Source organism: Vicugna pacos, chromosome 7 (genome assembly GCF_048564905.1).
Source record: "Vicugna pacos chromosome 7, VicPac4, whole genome shotgun sequence".
NCBI lineage: Eukaryota > Metazoa > Chordata > Mammalia > Artiodactyla > Camelidae > Vicugna > Vicugna pacos.
This window is the reverse complement of record NC_132993.1, coordinates 83,096,924-83,118,078: the sequence shown is the minus strand read 5'-3', so window position 1 is coordinate 83,118,078 and position 21,155 is coordinate 83,096,924. Positions and strand designations below refer to the sequence as shown.

Genomic DNA, 21,155 nt, shown 5'->3' with positions numbered 1-21,155 from the left:
TTACAAATGGAAGATTTGGGGCAACCCTGCGTTGTCAGATGATGGTTAGCATTTTTTAGCAAGAAAGTATGTTTAAATTAAGGTATGTACATTGCTTTTTTCTTTTTTTCTTTTTTTGGATGTGATGCTATTGCACAGAATACTGTAACCACAACTTTTCTATACACTGGGAAACCAAACAATTCTTATGACTTGCTTTATGATTAATGATACTAGCTTCATTGCCGTGGTCTGGAACCGAACGTGCGCTATCTCCGAGGCCTGCCTGTATGACAAAATACACTCCAGTGCCTTCATTTCACTGATTTTTTATTTCATTGAATCAAAGGAAGCTCAGCCTGCCCACGTCTGGACAGGAGGTGCCATGTGCTTTCCCATCTGGCACAGCGAGGCCACATGGATGCTGCTTCTGGGAGAGTGTCTGTCACCGCCCACTAGAGCTGGGTTAACCAGAGACCCCTGCCCCCTGCCCCCCGACCCCCAGGGGGTCCGCTCTGCACGCTGGTGAGTAGAGCTGAGCCCCGTTCCCGCCTCGCCTCGCCTCACTCTTCCTCCCGCTCCTCCTCCCGAGCTGTCCGGGCGGCGCCTCACCTCGTAGAAGCCCCGCACCAGGGCCTCGGTCTGCTGCACCACGCCGCGCTCCACCCGCCACTTCACCACCCGCTCGATGTACTCCTTCTTGTTCTTCTCCGTCACCTGGGTGTTGGCCCCTCCAGATTTCAGCTCCCTTTCCGTTACCTTGTGTGGAAACAAAAATCCGGACGCTTGTCAATTCAGCTTCTCTGGCAGTGAGACGTGTAGATTTTAGAAGGATGAACAATTCGCAAAAAGTCCTCTTTACACAGTTCAGTAGCATCACCTCCTTGGCTCTTTTTCCTTTCCTGGAAGTGACTAACAAGGTTGTTCTAAGCAGATACTTAAATCAAGCGCCTTAAAAAAGCTGCATTTTTGCTTCACGAAGAGGAAACACGTTTCTTGAACTCAAGAAGTATAATGGAAATAAAAGAAAAATGTCCTGCGGCGTCTTTCACTTGAGCCTGCCTGTCTGTCTGCTCCTCACGCTCTCACGACTTGCCGCAAGAATGGCTACAACCCAGCTTTCTAAGACCAAAGTCATTGTTCTTGGGGACCGTATTTGAAGAAAGACAGGATCTGTTTCAGCTTTAAACAGATACAGATTATTCTAGAGCTACTACATAGTCTTATTTTTGTCCCTGGGAACATTTCAAACTTTTCTCTGAGTTGCTCAGTTCCTACACTAACACACATGCAGGATTGTACTTCTGTATTTTCAATGTTGTTTTTTTCCCAATAATTTTCTGTATTAGGTCATCTGTAGTTTACTTGATTTCTGTGCGTTAGATGGTATGTGTGCATGGACTATAATTCAACTGGTATAAAAGGCCACACAATGAAAAGCAAGTCTCTCTCCCACCTCATCCTCTAGCCATAGAATCTCCCTACCTGGGGAAAAATCACCCTTACTTCCCTTCCAGGGAAATTCAATATGCAGAGATCACGTCTTTTCCAACGAACGGTTGCATATTACGCACACTGTTCATCTCCATACTTTTCTCCCTTAAAAATAAATCTTGGCAATGTTTTCCATCAATTTAGACCCGTCTTATTCTTTCTTTATTGCTGTTGATATAATACCCTGATTACTGTTTATGATTTATATGTATATTGGTGGACCGGGGTGTCACAGCACCCATCACTGGTCCACTATTTCACAGAGTGAGTGAATCACAATTTATTTCACCGTTGCTCCACTGCTGAGTATTGAGATGGTTTCAGATCTTTTGCAATTATCGACAGTGCTGCAGTGAAGATCCTGATGCGTTAGTCATTTCAGTTCAATGTGATTGTATCTGTAGGACAAATTTCTGGACGAGGATGCTGAGTCAAAGGCAGGTGCGTTTAGAACAAGGGAGGAGAGCACAAAGGTGCCTGTCATAGTGGGTGAACCAGATCTCTGCTCACTCCCACCTCCACTCCTGGACAGAGTGCTGGCTCCTCTACACCACCCGCAAAACAGACTATGGCTAAACTTTCCAATGTTTGACATTCTCATAAGGGAATATGGTATTCCACTACGCTTTAGTTTACATTCCAAAAAACTGTGAATGAAGTTGAGAATTTCCTTTTCTGGGAACTATCGATTTATATTCTTTGCCAATTTTCCACTGTGTTGTTAGCCATTTCTTACTGATCTGGAGGATCTCATCCTGTATTGCAAGGAACAGCTTTTTATCTGTGTTATGCACTATAATGTAGCAAATGTGATGCCATCTTTACTTTGTTTGTGATGTATTTTTGCCATGCAGTATTAAAAAACTAATTTTAGTTGACGCCGCCAATCTTTGCTTTTGTGATTTTGAGTTTGTGTCCTATCTACAGCAGCATTCTTTACAGCAAGATTAGAAAGAAAAATTCTCTCATTTTCATCTTTTTATTATATATATAATTCTTATAAAATTATAAAATATAGCAAGTATATATAATAAAATTATATAATATATAATATATTATAATTACAATTAATATTATAATTATAATATAATACATATATTTTTTAACATTTGGCTTTTCACCCAAGTGGAATTTATTTTAGTGTAGTGAGTTAAGTTTGGGATCTAACATAACATTTTGAAGATGGGTGCCCATTTGTCTTAATACATTTTGCTAAATAATGTGTTAACTTAACAAATTTACCTTCTAAGATAGGGTAAATGTAAAGGATGGACTAAAAGGAGTCACGCACAGGGAACAGTGTATCTTACACATTCATCTAGTAAACATCTCAGGTGATGCAAGCAATATTATTGTAATTACAGAGGTAAGAGAAATACCTTACAGATAGATGTATTGCACATTTTACAAAAATGTTTTCTCATCCATGATCACATCCGATTTTCAAAAAAAATCTATTAACTAGATCCATATCATAATAAGAAAAGGAAGGAAGAAGGCATGGGTACCTTTAATAGAGAATAGTCCTCAAAAAATTATATTTTGAATGAACAATAGTCCTTATTTTTAAACACAAAATCCCATTACCATATGATCCAGCAGTCCCACTTTTGGGTCCACATCCAAAAGAATTGAAAGCAGGGACTTGGACAGGGACCTCTCTTTATACCAACATTATTCACAACAGCCAAAAGGTAGAACCAACCTAAATGTCCATCACCAGATGAATGGCTAAACAAAATATGGTCTATACATACTGTGGAATATTATTCAGCCCCGAAAAGGAGGAAATCCCGCCACATGTTTTAACATGGATGAACCTTGAAGGCATTACACCAAGTGAAATAAACCAGCCACAGAAAGACAAATGCCATATGATTCCACCTATATGAGGTACTTAGATTCATAATATTTATAATAAGAAAAAGCAGAAAGGTTGCTAGGGACTGGGGAGAGTGAGGGAAGTGGTGGGGACTCCTGTTTAATGGGCACAGTTTTAGTTTTGCAAGATGAAGCGGTTCTGGAGATGGTCTGCACAACTCTGTGAACATCCCCAGCACACTGAATGAACAGCATGTGTAAAAGTGCTTCTGATGGTAAATTTTAACGTTCTGTGAATTTTCCACGATAAAGAACAAGATGTCTTTCCCCAGCCCCACATCTCACAAACCTGTCCAAAGACCTCTTCGTTCACGGTGAACGTGAGGTCGAGGATATCCGTGATGTTGTTGTCCTTCATCCACTGCAGGCTCTGGTGGAATTCCTCATCCAAGTATTCCAGGTCGCTCAAGTCGCAGGGCCTGGATGTATCCAAGGGGAGAAAGGTAAACGAATTGTTAAATAAACAGCTGCGCAGACCTCACACCAAAATGTGGTTATGCCACTCCTGGCTGAAACAATACCGACTCATTCTCACAATTCAATACTTTTGAATATATTAATGAATCTTTCCAGTTCATTCAGGAATTTTTGTTATCAGAAAAGGAAATACCAAAATGTTTACAATAACAAACACAAAACAATGACTGACTCAGGGACTCTCTGTGGCAGTTGGAGAAACGTATCATTTGAAAATAATCAAGTTAGAGACAGATCAATTCTACTTAATAGTTTAATGCAATGTTTGCCATGTTACTATAACTATTAATAGAAATTAACTTATATCCATTATATGATGTTCTCCTATGCTTACATAAGATCTCCAAAAGCTTTTTTCTTTTTTCCATTGTACTGAAAGTTTTGTGTGATGGCTAAGCACACAGAAAAGCAAACCATGATAAACCTAGCAGGAGTGATCAGGGCAGAACAGGGACAGAATGGCCAGAGGTGCCAGGGAGGCCAGCGCCCACTGTCCTGCAGGCAGGGCTGGGTGGGCACTTACAGTCTCAGGAGGGCCTTATAGAAGGGCCTTGTGAAGAAAGCATCCAGAAGGTACTGATGGATCAGAGCCAGGCCTAGGATCCGGCCACTAAACCTGAACCTGGAACACAGACAAGGCAGAGCAGTTGAAGGGCAGGTGGGAACTCACACAGTGAAGTATTTTCATTGGATGGTTTCTTTGGAGTACTCGTCTTAAGCCACTTAAAAATTTTGCCAGTCGATGACACAAGAGATACCCACCCTAATCCTCATTCTTTACCACCAACACTGCCGTGAACTTGGGTATGTGCTCAAGGAGCCCTCTTCTCCTGCAAGTACCAGAACAGACTCACTTTGCCGGAACCCCTTTCTCAGACCTGAGAGTATCAGGACCCAAGAGAAGAAAAGCGCTGATGATGGGGAATCCTGGAACCCTCGATGAACAACCCGCACTGAACCCAGGGATCTGAAATCAAGGATGTGGAAAGTTCCCAGACCATCCATTCAAGCTTTCCACAGACACCACCCGAGGGTCTACCGTGCGCCTGACACCACGCTGGGAGGTGGGGGATTCGTGCATGGACCACAGGTGACAGTTGTGCTCACACTGTGGGGGAGGAGGTACATGGAATCACGTCGTGGGAAGCAGTAAGAGGAGCTATATCTCCACACATGAAGCACAAGGTTTCTCCTGGAACTGGTCACACAGACCTGGCCACCTCCAGAGGTAAGGGCTTCCACTGGTTTAAGTCCTTGTTGGGGCAAACAGCTCCCTGGCATTCTGGCTGGTGACCCGCTTAGCTGAACGCTGTGGCTCCCGGGAGCTGGAGTCCACTGTTGCCCTGCTCCTAATGCAGCTTCTGGTCTACCTGGTCTTGCACATAGATTCCCACACCACGCCCTCTGCCCATCTCTCTGGTACCTGCCTCCATGACCGGGGTCTCTCCTGTCTCTTCCTAGCTACCTAGATTTTCACCTAAGCCTGGACTTAGTTGTGACTTTTCTCAGATCCTCCCCGGTGGATTTTCCAGCTAACCCTTCTCCACTACCTTTCATGAAGCTCTAAGACTCAAAAGATTTCGTACTCTGTAACTGCTATAAAAACAGTTCAGATTAGATTATCTGGTCCTGTAGTAAGACTAATTATGAACAACACTTCGAATTGCTGTTTTAAAGTAGTTGCTACTTTTTGCATGAAATAACATGCAACTTTTATTGGTTCTGAAGAGACGAGAGGTGAGCAGAACCTCGTAAAGGTGCGATGGGGGCACCGTGGATGGGGAGGCTCATGGGACAGCCGATGTCTTGGAGTCCTTGAGGCCAGGGTGCCCCACCCCCAGTGCTCTTTCCTGACCACCCCAATAACTGACGGGTCCCCAGCATGGTGGCCACCATCCTGCGTATAAAAACCCAGTTCACTCCTGCCCCACGCAGGCTTACCCAAATCTAACTAGGCTCTAAGGCATCACGTCTGATGCTCTCAACGTGATGGTGGGGCTGTGGCCATGTGGTGGAGATGCTGGGACCACCCATGAAGCAGAGCAAACGTCAACACAGAGTGCCTGCCAAGACCCTGTCTCACTTAGAGGTGGCCCTGGAGGGCCAGTAAAGAGAAATGGTCATCTTGGCTGGCAGTACGCAGATGTAGAGCGGCTACAAATATTACAGGAGAGGAGCATTTTCGGCTCAATGTTCAACGTTAAAAAATTGAGTATCTCAATGAATTGTAAAATTTCCAGCAAAATATAAATTATTCAAATCTATTTAAGAAGAACTAAGAACTTAAACAGACAAATAACCAGAGTGTAACTAGAAAACTTTGAAAAAAAAAAAAGGACCATATCCAAAATTGACACTGGGACTGGCCAGATATATACATATGGGCAGGAAGCACCCCTGCCATTTAAACAGTCCCGGAAGCCAAAAAAGGGTAGAAAAACTTCCTAATCCGTCATTCTTGGGCTACCATAACCACACAATGGAATCTGGAAAAGAGCAAAAGAAGGCAAACTAAAGACATCCCACTCATACATAAAAAAGTCATAAATAAAACACAAGAGAAAGGACCAGCACATGATGAATAACATCAAATGACTAAGGATGTTTGATTCTAGGAAACTGAAGATAGTTTATTATTAGGCATTCTATAATTAAAATTAATTATAAGGTCAAAGGACAAAAATATGGCTTTTCTTTTTCTTTTTTTGATTAGAAACTGAAGTTACTTGCAAATATCCACTGTCAATTTCTGAAGAAAAGAAATCTTTGTAGCAAACCAGGAATCGAAGAACGCTTCCCTACATAGTCAAGAACATTGATCTCAGCATCGTGTCTGACAGTGAGAACACAAAGGATGCTGGTCATCACTGCGCTTCACAACATTTCCATCAGGTCTACTCACTGTAATTCATTATAAAGGGAAAAATGGGAAACAGAAATAACCTGTTGAACACCTGTTGGAACAACAGAGATCACGCTATCTCATTGACCCTTGCAACAACTCTATTTCATGACTATTGTCTACTTGCATTTCACAAGAAATTGAGGGTCAGTAATTAGCCTCAGGCAAGGGGAGCAGCAAGGACGCTGACCCCTGTCTGCCTGGGGCCAGACCAAGCTTTTAAGTCCCTTTTGAGAAGCCAGATGGTAAAGAGGTTAATCCTCTGGTCTAGGGGCCTGGCTGCCTGGTGTGTGACTTCATGCAAGGACTTAATCACCCAGTCTTCATTTTTCCTTCTGGAAGACTGCACTCTTTCAATGATGGTTATTATCGCTATTTTTACTTTATGTTGGCTTCCAACACCTCCTTGTGCTAATTAGAAATATTTTGATGGAAGTAACCTCCAACTAGCATAAACCCAAAGGGGGCATTCATTATAAGGCCCTGGCGGTGTCTCAAGGAACGCAGAGTCAGGAATGCAGTTGGGTGTCAGGAGCTACAGTGACTTCACCTCCCTCATCTGGTGTCCCATCTTGGTCCTCCCTTTCTGTGCCCATCTGTCCCTTTCTTCTCTTTCGCTGCCAGCAGGGCTCATGTTCTTCAGCCCAGTGTTCAAATACCTAGAGAGACCAATGTGACTCTCACTGACCCAGGTCCAAATTTCCAGCATGATTCCCTGGTTGCCCCAGCTCAGAATGGATGCCTCCTCACCTGGACCAATCCTGAGAGATCAGGAAAGCAGGGTCTAGGGGGCAGATCTCAGAATCTGGTGTCCTGTTCAGCCCTTTTCAGCTCAGATCACCATTGCTTCCCTTTCAGCCTGGGAGGTGGGATCAGATGGAGGGGAGCAGCGTGTTTTTAGCACAAGGGACTGCAGTGCAGACCACCGATCGAGAATTGTTTATTTGTTTTGAATGGGGTAGGGCATCAGATGGAATTTCTAAAGATAAAATGATGTTGGTTTCACAGGCTGATGAAGGCAACTAGTAGACCTTAGATACTTTTTTTTCATAGCTGTGCGAGCAATCTATGAGAATGTGGTTTGGCTTTATATAAACACAGACAGAATGGCTCGTAGCCAGTCTAGTACATACAGTAAAATATACTCTAGGGCAATGAACTACGATCTGGGATGTGTTTGTATAAAGCATAATGCAGAGATTGTGCAATTCAAACCCAAACAACAGCTGAAAAGGCAGAGACTGGAATGAAGAGCCCTTCCTGGTGGACGAGTCGCCATGACAATCTCGTGAAAAAGAAGACATCGTCTGGTGACTACGTTTCCTTTGTGGATTTCACCCAACTTGAACAATGCCTTGTTGGGAAATTGATGGTACTTGTCAACACAGGTTGTAAATGTGTAAGAATTACGGGGATGGAAAGAAAGTACATATCTTTATCCTTTCGATTGATAATTGAAGCAACTATCCAGATCATTTCAGCAAAAAAAAAAAAAAAAAAGTTTTGATCTAAGTTACTTGGCACAAATAAAGAGTTCTAAGGATAAATGAAAGTGAGACCCTACAGAAGGAACAGACTCCTCTTCCCTGCCCATGGCGTGCATGTGTTCCGTGACTCTCCAGGTCCCAGGATCTCCAGTTCGGGAGCCGCCATGTGTGAACGTGCAGGGGCTCCATCACTCCTTCCTCTCTGGGGACCTATGGGGCGTCTCTGCTGATCCTGCAGCCAGTCCTGCTCCTGGGGTGTGGTATGGCTCCTTTGTTTATTTTCTTGGTGGCCTTTTGTTTCTTTTTTAAATGGAGGTGCTGGGGATTGAACCCAGGACCTCATGCATGCTAACCGCTGAGCTATGCCCTCCCCTACCCCCAGCTGCCGTTCTTGAAGCATCTGATCTCAGCAGGCCCAGCGATGGTTACTGTGCTATATGTTCCAGTGTCTCTGCCATTGGCCCCCGAGCTGCTGCCCAAGGTGAGCTCTCCTGAGTGGCCCGTGTTCACCTTCTATTTTGCTGGTAGGGGACCAACTCCTCTGTGTTGACCCGCTCTGGGACAGGGGTCTCACAGCGGAGTCGCCTGGACCCTGAGGGTTTCGGGGGATGGCTTTTGACATTCACTCACTGTCCTTTCATCCCGAGGCCGGCAAAGTCAAGATGGGCTTCGGGGGCAACTGCCCCCACTCATGCACATCTGAACTTCAGTGCTGTTGGCCACTCCGGGCGTGCTGGGCCATTCTTCTGCTTCTCTGGGGCTGCGTTATTTCTGAGGACCCCAGATTCTCTGCTGGCAATTTGCCTTCTGCTGGTTCTCCTTCCCAGGCACAGGGGACGAGCCTACGTGCGTCTGGTTCCAACCACGGGCGCCGTGCAACTTCTCTGCACAGGAGGGACCTCAGCTACTAAATAAATCAGCATACAAAGTGGAGGACAGGAGGGGACAAGGCACGTCCCCCAGCACATGTCCAGGGGTCTCTAAATCCACATGCCAGCTCTACCAGGCTGGGTCCCACTGGGACCCTCCCCCAGCACTAGACGGTGGGTCTCAACCTTCCCTCCATTCCAGCCACCTGAAGAATACAACACTCTGATGGGTCAGGAGCAAGGCCTCCCTCCATCAATTCGAGGGGGAAAGAGAGAATTTCCCTCTGGCTCCCTCTTGGGTGTAATATTAAAACCTCCCCAGGAGATTCTGATAGGCTGTCACCTTAAGAGGTACTGTATTACTGACTTTTTAAAAACACATGAGCCCTTTTTTTTTTTCCTATTTATTTTCTGATGAAAGATGGTTCCACAGAAACCCATGTGGATCTAAGCCATCCCATAAAGATGATCATATAGCCAAATACCAAGAACCCCATATTTAATAGGAAAAAAATCCTCTCTATTGAGAGTCAGTCGAATGTGGGTCTAGTGAGAAGCCCCGGTCTGTTTTCCTTCAGGGGAGGAGCGTGGACAAGCTCACAGATTTCTCAACCTGACCCCACCCATCCTGTGGTTTGCAGAAACATCCCTTGGACTAAGTTGTTTTCAAGTGCGTGGTTTGCAACATGCTACAAGTTTTTGTTTTGGGGAAGCATCAATCCTCACCCTCCTGCCAAAGGAAAATAACAGAAATGGGTATTTTTTAGTGTAAAGAAAAAATATAAGCAACATAGACAAAAGCGAATAAAAATGCACCATCTCCTGAGGCAAGGTCCCTGACCCTGGTGGGCGAGCGGGCACGCGCTGGTGTAAACGGGGCCCTCCTGCCACCCCTGTTCCTGTGAAATGTCCCCATTTCATGCCACAGCGCAGCCCAGAGACCCTCACATATTTGCAAACAGAAGTTTTCATCATCCAGTTTTTTGTTTGTTTGTTTGTTTTGATGGAGGTACTGGGGATTGAACCCAGGACCTCGTACACGCTAACCCTGTTCTCTACCACTGAGCTGTACCCTCCCCCCCATCATCCAATTTAAACAAACTCCAAAGTATTTCATTTTCTGAATGTTTTGCACTTGGTTTAGCCCTTCCTACTCTGATGGAAGCCTAGGTGGTTTTCATCCTTAACCATCTGCTCACAGGTTTTGGTGTGGGGGCTGTGTACAGCCAGGGAGCCCCGGGAGCGTCAGAGAACTTGTGAAATGGGCGGACGTCAGTGTCCAAGCATCCCCGTCAGCACCTCACCAGATGTCTGAGAGATGAACATGGCTTGCCTCTGATGAAAGCAGCTGCAGACACTGAGGGAGGTTATGGCAGGAGATCTGAAAGGAACCAATGTTATGGGCAAGGATTTATCTCGGTCCCATCTGGCTTTGGTACAGTTTAGTGGGTGTTCAAGGCTAAAGGAGTTTCACACATTTCTAGCACATCTTCCCACATGGTTTCCGAGGCCCAGCAAAGACTTGACTCCCTCCTTGAGTGGTTTGTGGTTTATAATTTGTTGATTCATTACTCTTTGGGCTGTTTGTCAATAATCCAAGACAGGCAGTGTGGTGGGTTGCCAGCTCTGAGGTCAGGTTGACTTGATTTAACTCTTCTGACCCGTGTGACTTCAGGCAAGCTCCTTACCTTCCACGGGCCTCAGTTTACTCATCTGTACAATGGGATCATAATGGTACCTACGTTATAGGGCAACTGCTAAGATGCTGAAAGACTTAGCCCGGGGACTACTGATCTACCTGGGTGTTCATCCAGTCTGGCACTCCTGATCCCTCATACCAGGCTCAGAACCCCAGGGCTACACACCCAGGCCTGACTGAAGGGTAAGAAGTGGACTAGAGCAGTACTTTCCTCCTGTTGCAGAAACACAAACTTTTGCTCTGCTTACAAACAGTATTCATGTATGACAGTGCCTAGCAGGACAAGGGTGCCATCAAGATTTGCTGAATCGAATTATTTACAATAGCAAAGACATTGAAACAACCCAAATGTCTGTCAACAGATGACTGGATAAAGAAGATGTGGTATATACACACAGTGGAATACTACTCAGCCATAAAAAAGAATAAAACAATGCCATTTGCACCAAAAGGGATGGACCTGGAGATCATCATTCTAAATGAAGTAAGCCAGAGAAAGAAAAATACCACATCATATCACTTACATGTGGAATCTAAAAAAAAAAAAGGATGCAAATGAACTTATCTACAAAACAGAAATAGACTCACAAACATACAGAACAAACTATAGTTACCAGGAGGGAAAGAGGGTGGGAAAGGATAAATCAGGAGTTCAAAATTGGTACCTCTTGGGGAGTGATGGAAATGTTAGCTATCTTAATTGTGGTGGTGGTTTCATGGGTGTAGACCTCTATCAAAATTCATCAAATTGTACATCTGAAATATGTGCAGTTTACTGTACAAGAATTATACCATGATAAAGGTTTAAAAAAAAAGACACTGAAGGCTACCGACAAAAAGTATGGAAAATGAGAAGCTGCTATAATGCTTTGAGACCTAAAGATAGATCTTCAAATATAACTTAGTTTGAATTCTAGGTTATAAATCTGTTTTTAAATGTTAGTTTTAATATAAATGAATCTTGTCTGGAAAACTGAAAAAAAAAGATTTGCTGAATCAAATTAAATTGAAAATTATCATCGGTTTCATTCCAGTGGAAAAACTGGACAGACAGACCTACTGGAAATTTTGGAAACATCATCTAAAGGCTGTTCAGTTAGGTTAATTGCTCACATTTCCAATATCTAGAGTAGGTCTCTGTCCAGAAAGATGGACAGAAAGACCAAACTGCAGAGAAGACTAGACATGTCTGGGTCTATGTGTGGAAGGATGTGATGAGTGTTTTATACCCAGAAGCTGAAATAGCAGGTCTCTCCACACCTCCTTCCCTCTTTTTGTCGTCAATCTCTCTAACGAAACTCTGTGTGGGAACACGTTTTAGCAGGAGGTGTCCTCTGCAGTGATTTCATAGCGTACTTCTTGACTGATTCTTCAAACAAGAGCAGTTTGCGTAATGGCAAAAAAATCAGTCAGGAAGTTTGAGAGAGGAATTTCTTGCTCTCGGGTCAGATTTATGGAAAGGGAAGCAGGATGGTTTGAAATAAATAAAATAAGCGAAGAAAATAAAAGGCCTAATTTTACCCTGGAAGGACATTTTGGAGAGTGGAACCAAACCCCTTTCAAAGGCTTCTAGTTAATCGCTTTAGATGAACGTGATATAAAAATGGAATAACACCCTCAGTGCAGTGCCCGGGCAGCACGCCAAGCCTGAAAGGTTCTGCTGTGGGGTTTCTGGTAGTTGGATCCCCTGGCATAAAACTCGGCCCCCTAACACTTGTCTCAAGGTGTCTGTTGGTTTTGGCGACCTCCTTGGACTCTTCTTGACCTGTAAGCCATCAGTCTCTCTCCGCATGACTCTTGGCTTCTGCATCTTTTGACGTATCACCACTCAGCATCCAAGATACTCCCTGTACCGGCTTCAGCCTTGAGAGACCCAAAGCTGGCCCCCTCTCCAGGCCTTCCTGCCTGGAAAGGGGGTCGGATAGAGCTGGACACTTGGTGATAATGTGCTTGGCTCTTGCTGCCTTTGGTGAGGTGATGGGGGACTGAGGCAGAAGCAGGAACAGCCGGCAGGACACTGAGGTCGGCTCAAAACCAGGCACACAGTCTACAGACTTTGAAGGTCTTTTCCAAAAGCCATGGCACCTTCTAGAGCACGGGCACCTGTCAGAAACAGCACGGCGCCGGCAGATCCCAGAGGCTCAAAAACATGTCGTTGAGTCACTGAATGAGCCCAGAGGGCTGCTTAAACTGCCCCCATGGCTGAGTGCCCCCGGGACATCGTGACAATGGCCTGCCTCCCGAGCTATGACTCCGTGACGGCACCCACCTGTGCTCGGCTGACCTCTTGCAGACTGACAGCTGAGTTCTAGAAGGCTCTCTCTGCAGTTTTCCATCCCTGCTCCTTTCTGGTTCTCCCCTCATCACTGCTTCCCTGGCAATGGACCAGGGCTTGCAAGGGCTGAGGTCCTTTAAGAAGTCCTTGTGGTTGTCAAAAGAATAGAGTCAATTTCTCAACAGCTGTTGTCATTTGCTGTCCTGGGCGCAACAGGGGTTTCAACCACCCCTGGCCTCTTCCCACTCCATGCTGGTACCACCCATCCCCCCAAAGTTGTGATCACCAAAACTGTCTCTAGACATTCTCAAGTGTCCCTAGATGGGAGTGGGGGCCAAACTGGCCTCTCCAGGGCAGTGTATCTAGTCTCCTTTCTGACTGACACATGGGTACCGCGTGCCTCTCCTGGACCCTCTGAGGCAATGAAGGTCACCCCCCACTAGGCTTTGTGGAGCAGTTTTCATCACTCCCTGAATCTCTAAGTTCACCTTCCTACTCCACCAAATATCACTTTAGACCCCCACCTGGAACTTGGGCCCTAGGGTGCTCTTGGGAGAAGGATGGAGGGGAGGATGAGTCCTCCCAAATGTTACCAGATTGCATCATCCTTTCTAAGGGGACGATGCCTGATCTGAATGAAGAAAAGGAGTGAGCCTCCAGGAGAAGGAGCATTCATTACTGGGGGAGTAGCGATGCCCAAGATGGGAACATACATGGTTTGTTTGAATAACAGTAGAGAGGGCAGAGGGGCTGGATGCTGAGAGAGAAAGGGAGGATGGTAGGGGGTGACTCTGGAGAGCTACCCCAGGGGGCAGATCATGCAGGGCTCGGCAGGCCAGGGGAAGGACTCTGGATTTTATTCTGAGAGTGATGGGAATCCATTGGAGGTTTCATGTAGCATCTGTGGACTGAACTGATTGAAGCTGAATATGATCGCTCTGGATGCTGCCTGGAGAGGCGAGACCAGCAAGAGGGGAGGCAAAGAGACCAGTTTAGAGGCTCCTGCAGTGATCCAGATGGGAGGTGAGGGCAGCTGACCCTAGGGTGGTGGTAGTGGGGGTGAAGAGGTCAGATTGGGGATGTTTTTTCAGGAGAGAGAGTCAAGAGGATTTGCTGATGGCTTGGAGGGGAGATGTGAGAAAAAGAGAGGCACCAGAGACAGCCCATGGTCTTGGGTCAGAGCAGTTGCGTGGATGGTGGTGCCACTTCCTGAGATAGGAAACCCCGGGAGAGGAGGTTTGGAAGAGAAACTTAAGTGTAGACCTATTACGTTTGTGATGGCTATTAAATATCCGGGTGGAGCTGTGGAGCAGGAAGTTGGACCAATGAGTCAGCCCTTCCAGAAACAGGGCTGGGCTGCCGGAGTTAATGTGGGCTCATCAGGAGGCAGAGGGCGTCTGAGTTCAGGCAGCTGAACGAGATCACCAAGGAAGTGCATGCGGATGGAGAGATGGACCAAGGGCTGAACCTTAAGCAACGCAACATCCAGGGATCTGGAAGATGAGGAGTGACAAGAAAGTAAACTGAGCAGCAATAGGCAGTAAGTTAGGAGAGGGACCGAGGGCTGTGGAGAGTGTTTCGAGAGTGAGGCAGAGACTGATGGTGTCAAGTGCTTCCACGAACAAGTAATAGGAGGTCTGAGAGTTGTGCTAATAAAAGCTGTTTCTGTTCCCTCCCCTGATGAGAGGGAAAAGGGAGGGAAGGCTGGCTGGAGAGGATGGGAGAAGGGAAAGTGGGAAGTGAGCACCAATAACTCTTAGTAGGAGTATGTCTTTAAAGGGGAGTAGTGAATCAAAGCGGTAGGTGGAACAGGGTGTGACATCAAAGGACGCTTATGTTTGTCTTCAAATGTGAGAGAAATGACAGTGTGTTCATGTATTTTTAAATTCAACAAATTTACTGAGCGCCTCCCATGTGCATCTGAAGATGCAAAGGCAAACGTTCATTCTGAAGAGTTTACAGGACAGTGAAGGGGAGAGAGAGAGAGAAGAATACAGCATCTCATTACCATGTAGCAGGTGCCATAGAAGAGGGCATAGGATGTGTGAAACCTCAGAGGAGAGAGACTTAGCTGACTTGGGGGGGGATGAAATCTAGGTAGTGTTCCTGGGGGAGGTGATGACTGAGGCAAGCTATGAAGAACGAGTAGGAATTAGTCTGCTTCAGAAGGCAGGGAAGGGCCTGCCAAGAAAATAAACTCACAGAAGGGAAAAGGCAGAAAATAGAATGGAATGTGTTTAGAACAGCAGGAAATTCATGATGACTAGAGCAGAAAGAGAGAGAAGGGGCAAGATACGGCCAAAGAAAGAGGAAGTGGGAGGTCCCGGAAGGTTTTGTTTTCTGTGCCAGTGAGCTCAGCCTTTAAACGGCAGAAAACAGGGACCCACTGAAAAGCTTAAGGAAAGGAATGAGTTGCTTGGCATTTCAGAGAAATCAAGCCATACCAAAGCAGGACAGATTTGAGGAGGGGGACGCACTGGACACAGCATGCTCGGGTAACCGTGAGGCACATTTTGGAGGTGAAACTGGCAGGCCAGGGAGCTTTACATGAAGAGAAAGAGAAGTGAAAAATGACAGGAAGTGGCTCACGGGAGAGACTGGATGTTCACCTGGGGGAGGCTCAGGGTGAGTGTTTCACAGGGACACAAGAGAAAAGAGTTTGAAGTTCAACAGAGAGGCTGAGCTAAAAACATAGATTTAGATTCATAGTTTGACGTGGAGGGAAATTTACAAAATAGTAAACTTTGGCTCCATGGCTGAATTTTATATAAAATGACATCTATCTATTCACCCATCCATCCATTCAATAAAATAACATGGAAAGATTTGAGTCAAAATATTAATAGGATTTACTTCTGTGTGGAGTTATTTCCTTATGTGCATTAATTTTTTTTGCAATGAATGTGGATTACTAATATGATAAAATTATACATGTTTACTTACATATAATAGAGATATAAGGACCACCAGAAGACATTGACATGTCAGAACATAAAGGGGTGGATTTTCAGGTAGGATCTACGGCAGTGAAGTGTCCATTGAGGTTGGGAGTGATAACAGCCCCTTGGGTTTGCAATTTGGGGGTCTCTGTTACTCATGGAAAGGACAGTTTTGGTGCTGAATACTGAGGTCAGATGAAAAAGTGAAGGAGGTGAAAAAGTGAAGGAGGGGAAAGGAGCCGTAAACAGGGGGAGAGAGTGAAGTAAAAAGATGGGTGGAGCAAGGACGTGGAGGAGATGGGAAGGGATGGGTCCAGAGTCTTAGGTGGAAGGATCTTCCTGGGACAGGAGGAGGGCAGCGCAGGGAAAGAGTGAAGGTTGGGTGAGTCTTTGTAACCGTGGTGGGAAATTGATGTGGTCCCTCAAAGTTGGTCTTTCCGTAAGCTCTGAAGTCATCTCCTCAAAGTGAAGGAGTCTGCCTGCTAGGGGCTTTTGGTCCAGCGGAATGAAAGATGCATCAGAGGACTGGTGAGGTCAGAGAGTATGATTCAGAATCGTACCATCTCTCAGGGTGATTTCATTTCCTCTGGTACTAGGGGTACAGGAGAGAGCTCAGGCATTGAACATGGCAAAGTGAGTTATGGTATTGACCCACGGTGGCATCTTGCCCATCAGATGGGGTGTAAGCACGGAGTGGGGAGGGGATGGTGTGCAGGGAGAGGAGGCGCTGAGGAGGCCTGGGGTGAAGGAAGCCATGGCAGATGGGCAGGGGAGGGTGAGTCTGAGGTGCAAATGAGCTTGGTGAACAGCTGCGGTCCGGGGAGGAGGTGGGAACACTGGCTGCAGAATGACTGATGGTGGAGTTTTAGAGCTTTCAACTTCCAGTATGGCGCAGTTCTGGGTGATAATGAGGTTGGGAGGGCCATTGTGGGAGCAGGTGGCTGGAGCAGAATGGAGGTCAAAGCCACTGGGGTTCGATGAGTTAGGTCTCTCCTCTATACCACCTTTACTCAGATAGCATGTCAAGAATCACCTCCCTCATGGCCTGAAAAGTTGTTGAAACACAGTAGATGCAAGGCATGATTTATATTTGGTTTACACGGCTTCCCTGTATGTGGAAACAGCGTTGCAAATTAGCTGAGGAAACTCGAAGTTTCCTTCCTCGGTCATGAAACTGTGTGTCATGACTCTGCCAACACAAGATAATGACAGGCTGTTATCTTTTGATTGTTAATTAGCAAGTGAAATGAATGTCTAGCTCTGGTGCCTGCCAAGCGCCCCCGTTAACATCCACCCCGTAGGGGGCAGAGGAGCTGTTCCTCCACCTGGCAACATGGGGGACCAAATGGGCCTCTCCCTTTCAGGGGAAGCTCTTCCAGAGACATATGCTGATCACCTGTATCGGCAGTAGTTGAATGTTGGCTCCCTGCCCTCTGTCCACTTTCTAGACCCTGGAACTCGTGAATGTGACCTTAATGAGAAAAAGAGTCTTTGTAGACATTATTAAGGATCCCAAGGTGAGATTGTCTTGAATTGTCCACATGGGCCCTAAATGCACTGACAGACGCCCTTATAAGGGACAGAAGAGGAGAAGATGTGGAAACAGAGGAAAATGCCATGTAAAGACAGATGTGGACAATGGAAGGAGGCAGCCACAAGGCCAAGGAATGCCTAGAGCCCCTGGAGACTGAGTGAGGCAGGAAGGAGTCTCCCCTGGAGCCTTCAGAGGGAACAGGTCCTTGCTGATGCCTTAACTTTGGACTTTCAGCTTCCAAAGCTGAGAATACCCAGTTGCTGGTAATTGGCTATGGCAGAAAGCAATGCAGTGTCCAACGCAAAGGAAACCCCTCTTCTTTAGTCTTCTGGAATTATTATCACTAAGCACATTATTGTGAAGCTTGAAAGTTGATTCAGTAAAGTTGTATATTTAATTTCATGCAAGAGGGGAATTTATCTAATTTTGAATGAGACAGAGTCTGGTTCCATGCCCAGAATTATGCAGAAAAGTTGATCGAAACATGCTGCTTGCCTGGATAGCTAAAACGCTCTGAAATCTGCTCTGTCCTCATCTGACTAGGTGAAACAGGAAGGTGCAGGTTCACAAGGTCTTAATTATCTGAGCTGTGCAGACCAGAGAATCAAGGGAGAGCAAGTCAGTGTGCTCCAAGCAGAACCCTTTCAATGCTAGGTCCCTCTCTTGCCTGTGACTCATGGAGCAACGTACAGCATTTCATGGAAAACGGAGTCAGGCTAAAAAAAATCTTCAGTTTGCTATAAACTAAACAACGTTCACGTTCTTCATTCATTCATTTATTCACTCCTTCAACCTTTCCACAAATTACGACGAGGCACCCACCATTTCTGAGGAACTGGTTGCTGGGACATTCAGTATGTTCAGCAGAAGAGGCTGCCAAGCTTCGGTGGAGCACACAGTCTGGTGACATTAGAGCTCAGGAAGTCATTAGAAGTCACTGAAATGGCACTCTGTCATCTCCACGTGACTGGCAAAATAATTAGGTCTCTGATACCATCACGTTCTCACGCCGCATGGAAGCGTATGTGCTGGTACAACCACATACCAGGAAGCCCTGAAGCTCTGTGAGTAACTGGATCTGAATTGTCCGCATTGGTGGAGGGGAAGCATGATCAGGGTAAACCAAACAATGTAATAAATCAATACGATGCCAGGGCTCAAGACTATGTTCTGTTTCACTCTATCGTTTTGAAGATCTCTCTACTGATGAGTATCTTTCTTTATAGAATAGAATGGGTTGATACTCTTTCAGATTAGATTATAAGTCTAGACTAGAAGTCTGGATAGCAGGGAGAGCCCATCTTGGAGTCTGCGTTTGCAGCTCATCATCTGAAAACTGGAAGCCGATCTTTGGGACCATAAAGATCCCAAGGCATGTGTCTGATCTGCCCCCAGTCTGTGCCTGAGGATCTGACCCCTGGGTGGTGTCACACACTTTCTTGGAAGTCTAGACTGGTTCCCATGTGTCTTTCACATACACAGTCCTGATCATTAGATTTATGTGTTTCCACCCATTGGTGCCTTTCTCAGATCCTGAGATCACTTGGGTACCTCGACCGTGTTCTCAGCTTGTTAGGGTTGAACTTCTGTCCCTGGTCCGCCTCTGCAAGTGCCATTTTCAACACTTTTTGGGACAGCCTTACTAGTCTCAACTTAGAAAATCCATTTAGGTTGACGTTGGCCCTTGGTCCTCCCTCCATCCCAATGTCTGCTGCAGTCAGACACTTCGCCCTTGCCGCTGCTCCGAGTATTTATTTCTTCTCGTGAAATTGAGGCTACAACAGAAAATCAACCTTTGCATTTTCATGTAATTTACGTTCTTAAGGTCTCTTGAAAACCAGAAGTTGTTGACGCTGTTCATTCTCTTCTTTAAACAAATCAGAAAATGAACACATCTCATGGAGAGCACACCCTTCAATGACTTAAACAATAGTTCCAATTTTGTTAGTTTTTATACTTAAGAAGAGCCAAGCTTAGAGATTTCTCAGCCATGAAATGGACCACATATTGTCATGTATTCTCGGGCCTGTATTGTCGCTAGAGGACTTTCGTTTCCTTGGTCCTCAGAGCAAAATTTTAACGTGGGCAGCTTTGATTTCCATTTATTTAATCAAGCTGTAATATAGTCATAAAAAAGAGTTTGAGCCATGTAACCGAAGCCTAATTTTTAATCCCCATTTCACATCTTAGAATGCTGACGTAAGATAGTATAAACAGTCTGGTCAAAGTAATTCACTCGGATTCTTTTGAACCCTTTCCTCAGTTTAAATCTTGATACACCAGGGCAATTAGGAGAATAGGAAATGGCACGCCCCATTCCTGGGCAGCCCAGAAGCCTTTCCCACCCTCCACCAGTGGTTGCTTACAAAATGTGCTGGAACCCAATTCAAAAATGGGCAGAAGACTTAAACAAGCAATTCTTCAAGGAAAACATACAGATGATCAATAGGCACATGAAAAAGTGCTCAATATCACCAATTATCAGGGAAATGCAAATCAAAACTACAATGAGGTATCACCTCACACCAGTCAGACTGGCCGTCATTCAAAAGTCCACAAATGACAAATGCTGGAGAGGGTGTGGAGAAAGGGGACCCTCCTACACTGCTGGTGGGAATGCAGTTTGGTGCAGCCACTGTGGAAAACAGTGTGGAAATTCCTTAAAGGACTAGGAATAGACTTAACATGTGACCTGGGAATCCCACTCCTGGGCACATATCCAGAAGGGACCCTACTTCAAGATGACACCTGCACCCCAGTGTTCATAGCAGCACTATTTACAATAGCCAAGACATGGAAACAGCCTAAACATCCATCAGCAGATGACTGGATAAAGAAGATGTGGTATATTTATACAATGGAATACTACTCAGCCATAAAAACCGACAACATAACTTCATTTGCAGCAACACGGATGCTCCTGGAGATTGTCATTCTAAGTGAAGTAAGCCAGAAAGAGAAAGAAAAATACCATATGAGATCACTCATATGTGGAATCTGAAAAAAAACCCATAAATACAAAACAGAAACAGACTCATAGACATAGAATCAAACATGTGGTTGCCAAGGGGGACAGGGGGTGGGAAAAGACTGGGATTTCAAAATGTAGAATAGATAAACAAGATTGTACTGTGTAGCACGGGGAAATATATACAAGATATTGTGGTGGCTCACAGCGAAGGAGAATGTGACAATGAATGTCTGTATGTTCATGTATAACTGAAAAATTGTGCTCTACACTGGAATTTGACACAACATTGTAAAATGACTATAACTCAATGAAAAAAAATGTTAAAAAAAATAAAAGCACATATAGAGGAAAAGGTGTTCTTTCAAATATTTCCAACTCAAATAATTTAATCACGTAACATTTCAGTAAATTTTACAATGCCTAATACTAAAAAAAAAAAAAAAGCCCCCAAACCCCACAAAATGTGCTGGAACTTCTTTTCCAATAATATAAGCACACAGGAGAGCTAAAGGGAAAAAGAATAACCCCCAAACCCAGATCTCCACAGTCTTTTCAGTGGGGATTTTTTTTTTCCAAGTCTTTTCTATGGTTGGTCTACATGGGCATGTCACAGCCTCTCCCCTCCTCTCTTCCCGTCTACAAATAAGG

General features: G+C 45.2%; 1 protein-coding gene across 2 annotated transcripts in view; it reads right to left on the bottom strand.

Annotated features, from left to right (window-relative positions):
• The window catches only part of HECW1 (HECT, C2 and WW domain containing E3 ubiquitin protein ligase 1), a 316,328-nt gene that overhangs the window by 12,275 nt on the left and 282,898 nt on the right, over nucleotides 1–21,155 (bottom strand). For both annotated transcript variants that reach the window (XM_072965253.1, XM_072965254.1), the window contains 3 exons: nucleotides 4,355–4,453; nucleotides 3,644–3,773; nucleotides 592–738 (listed from right to left, as the gene is read on the bottom strand). In XM_072965253.1, the coding sequence (XP_072821354.1) occupies nucleotides 592–738; nucleotides 3,644–3,773; nucleotides 4,355–4,453 (376 nt within the window). The remainder of the gene's footprint in view (nucleotides 1–591; nucleotides 739–3,643; nucleotides 3,774–4,354; nucleotides 4,454–21,155) is intronic.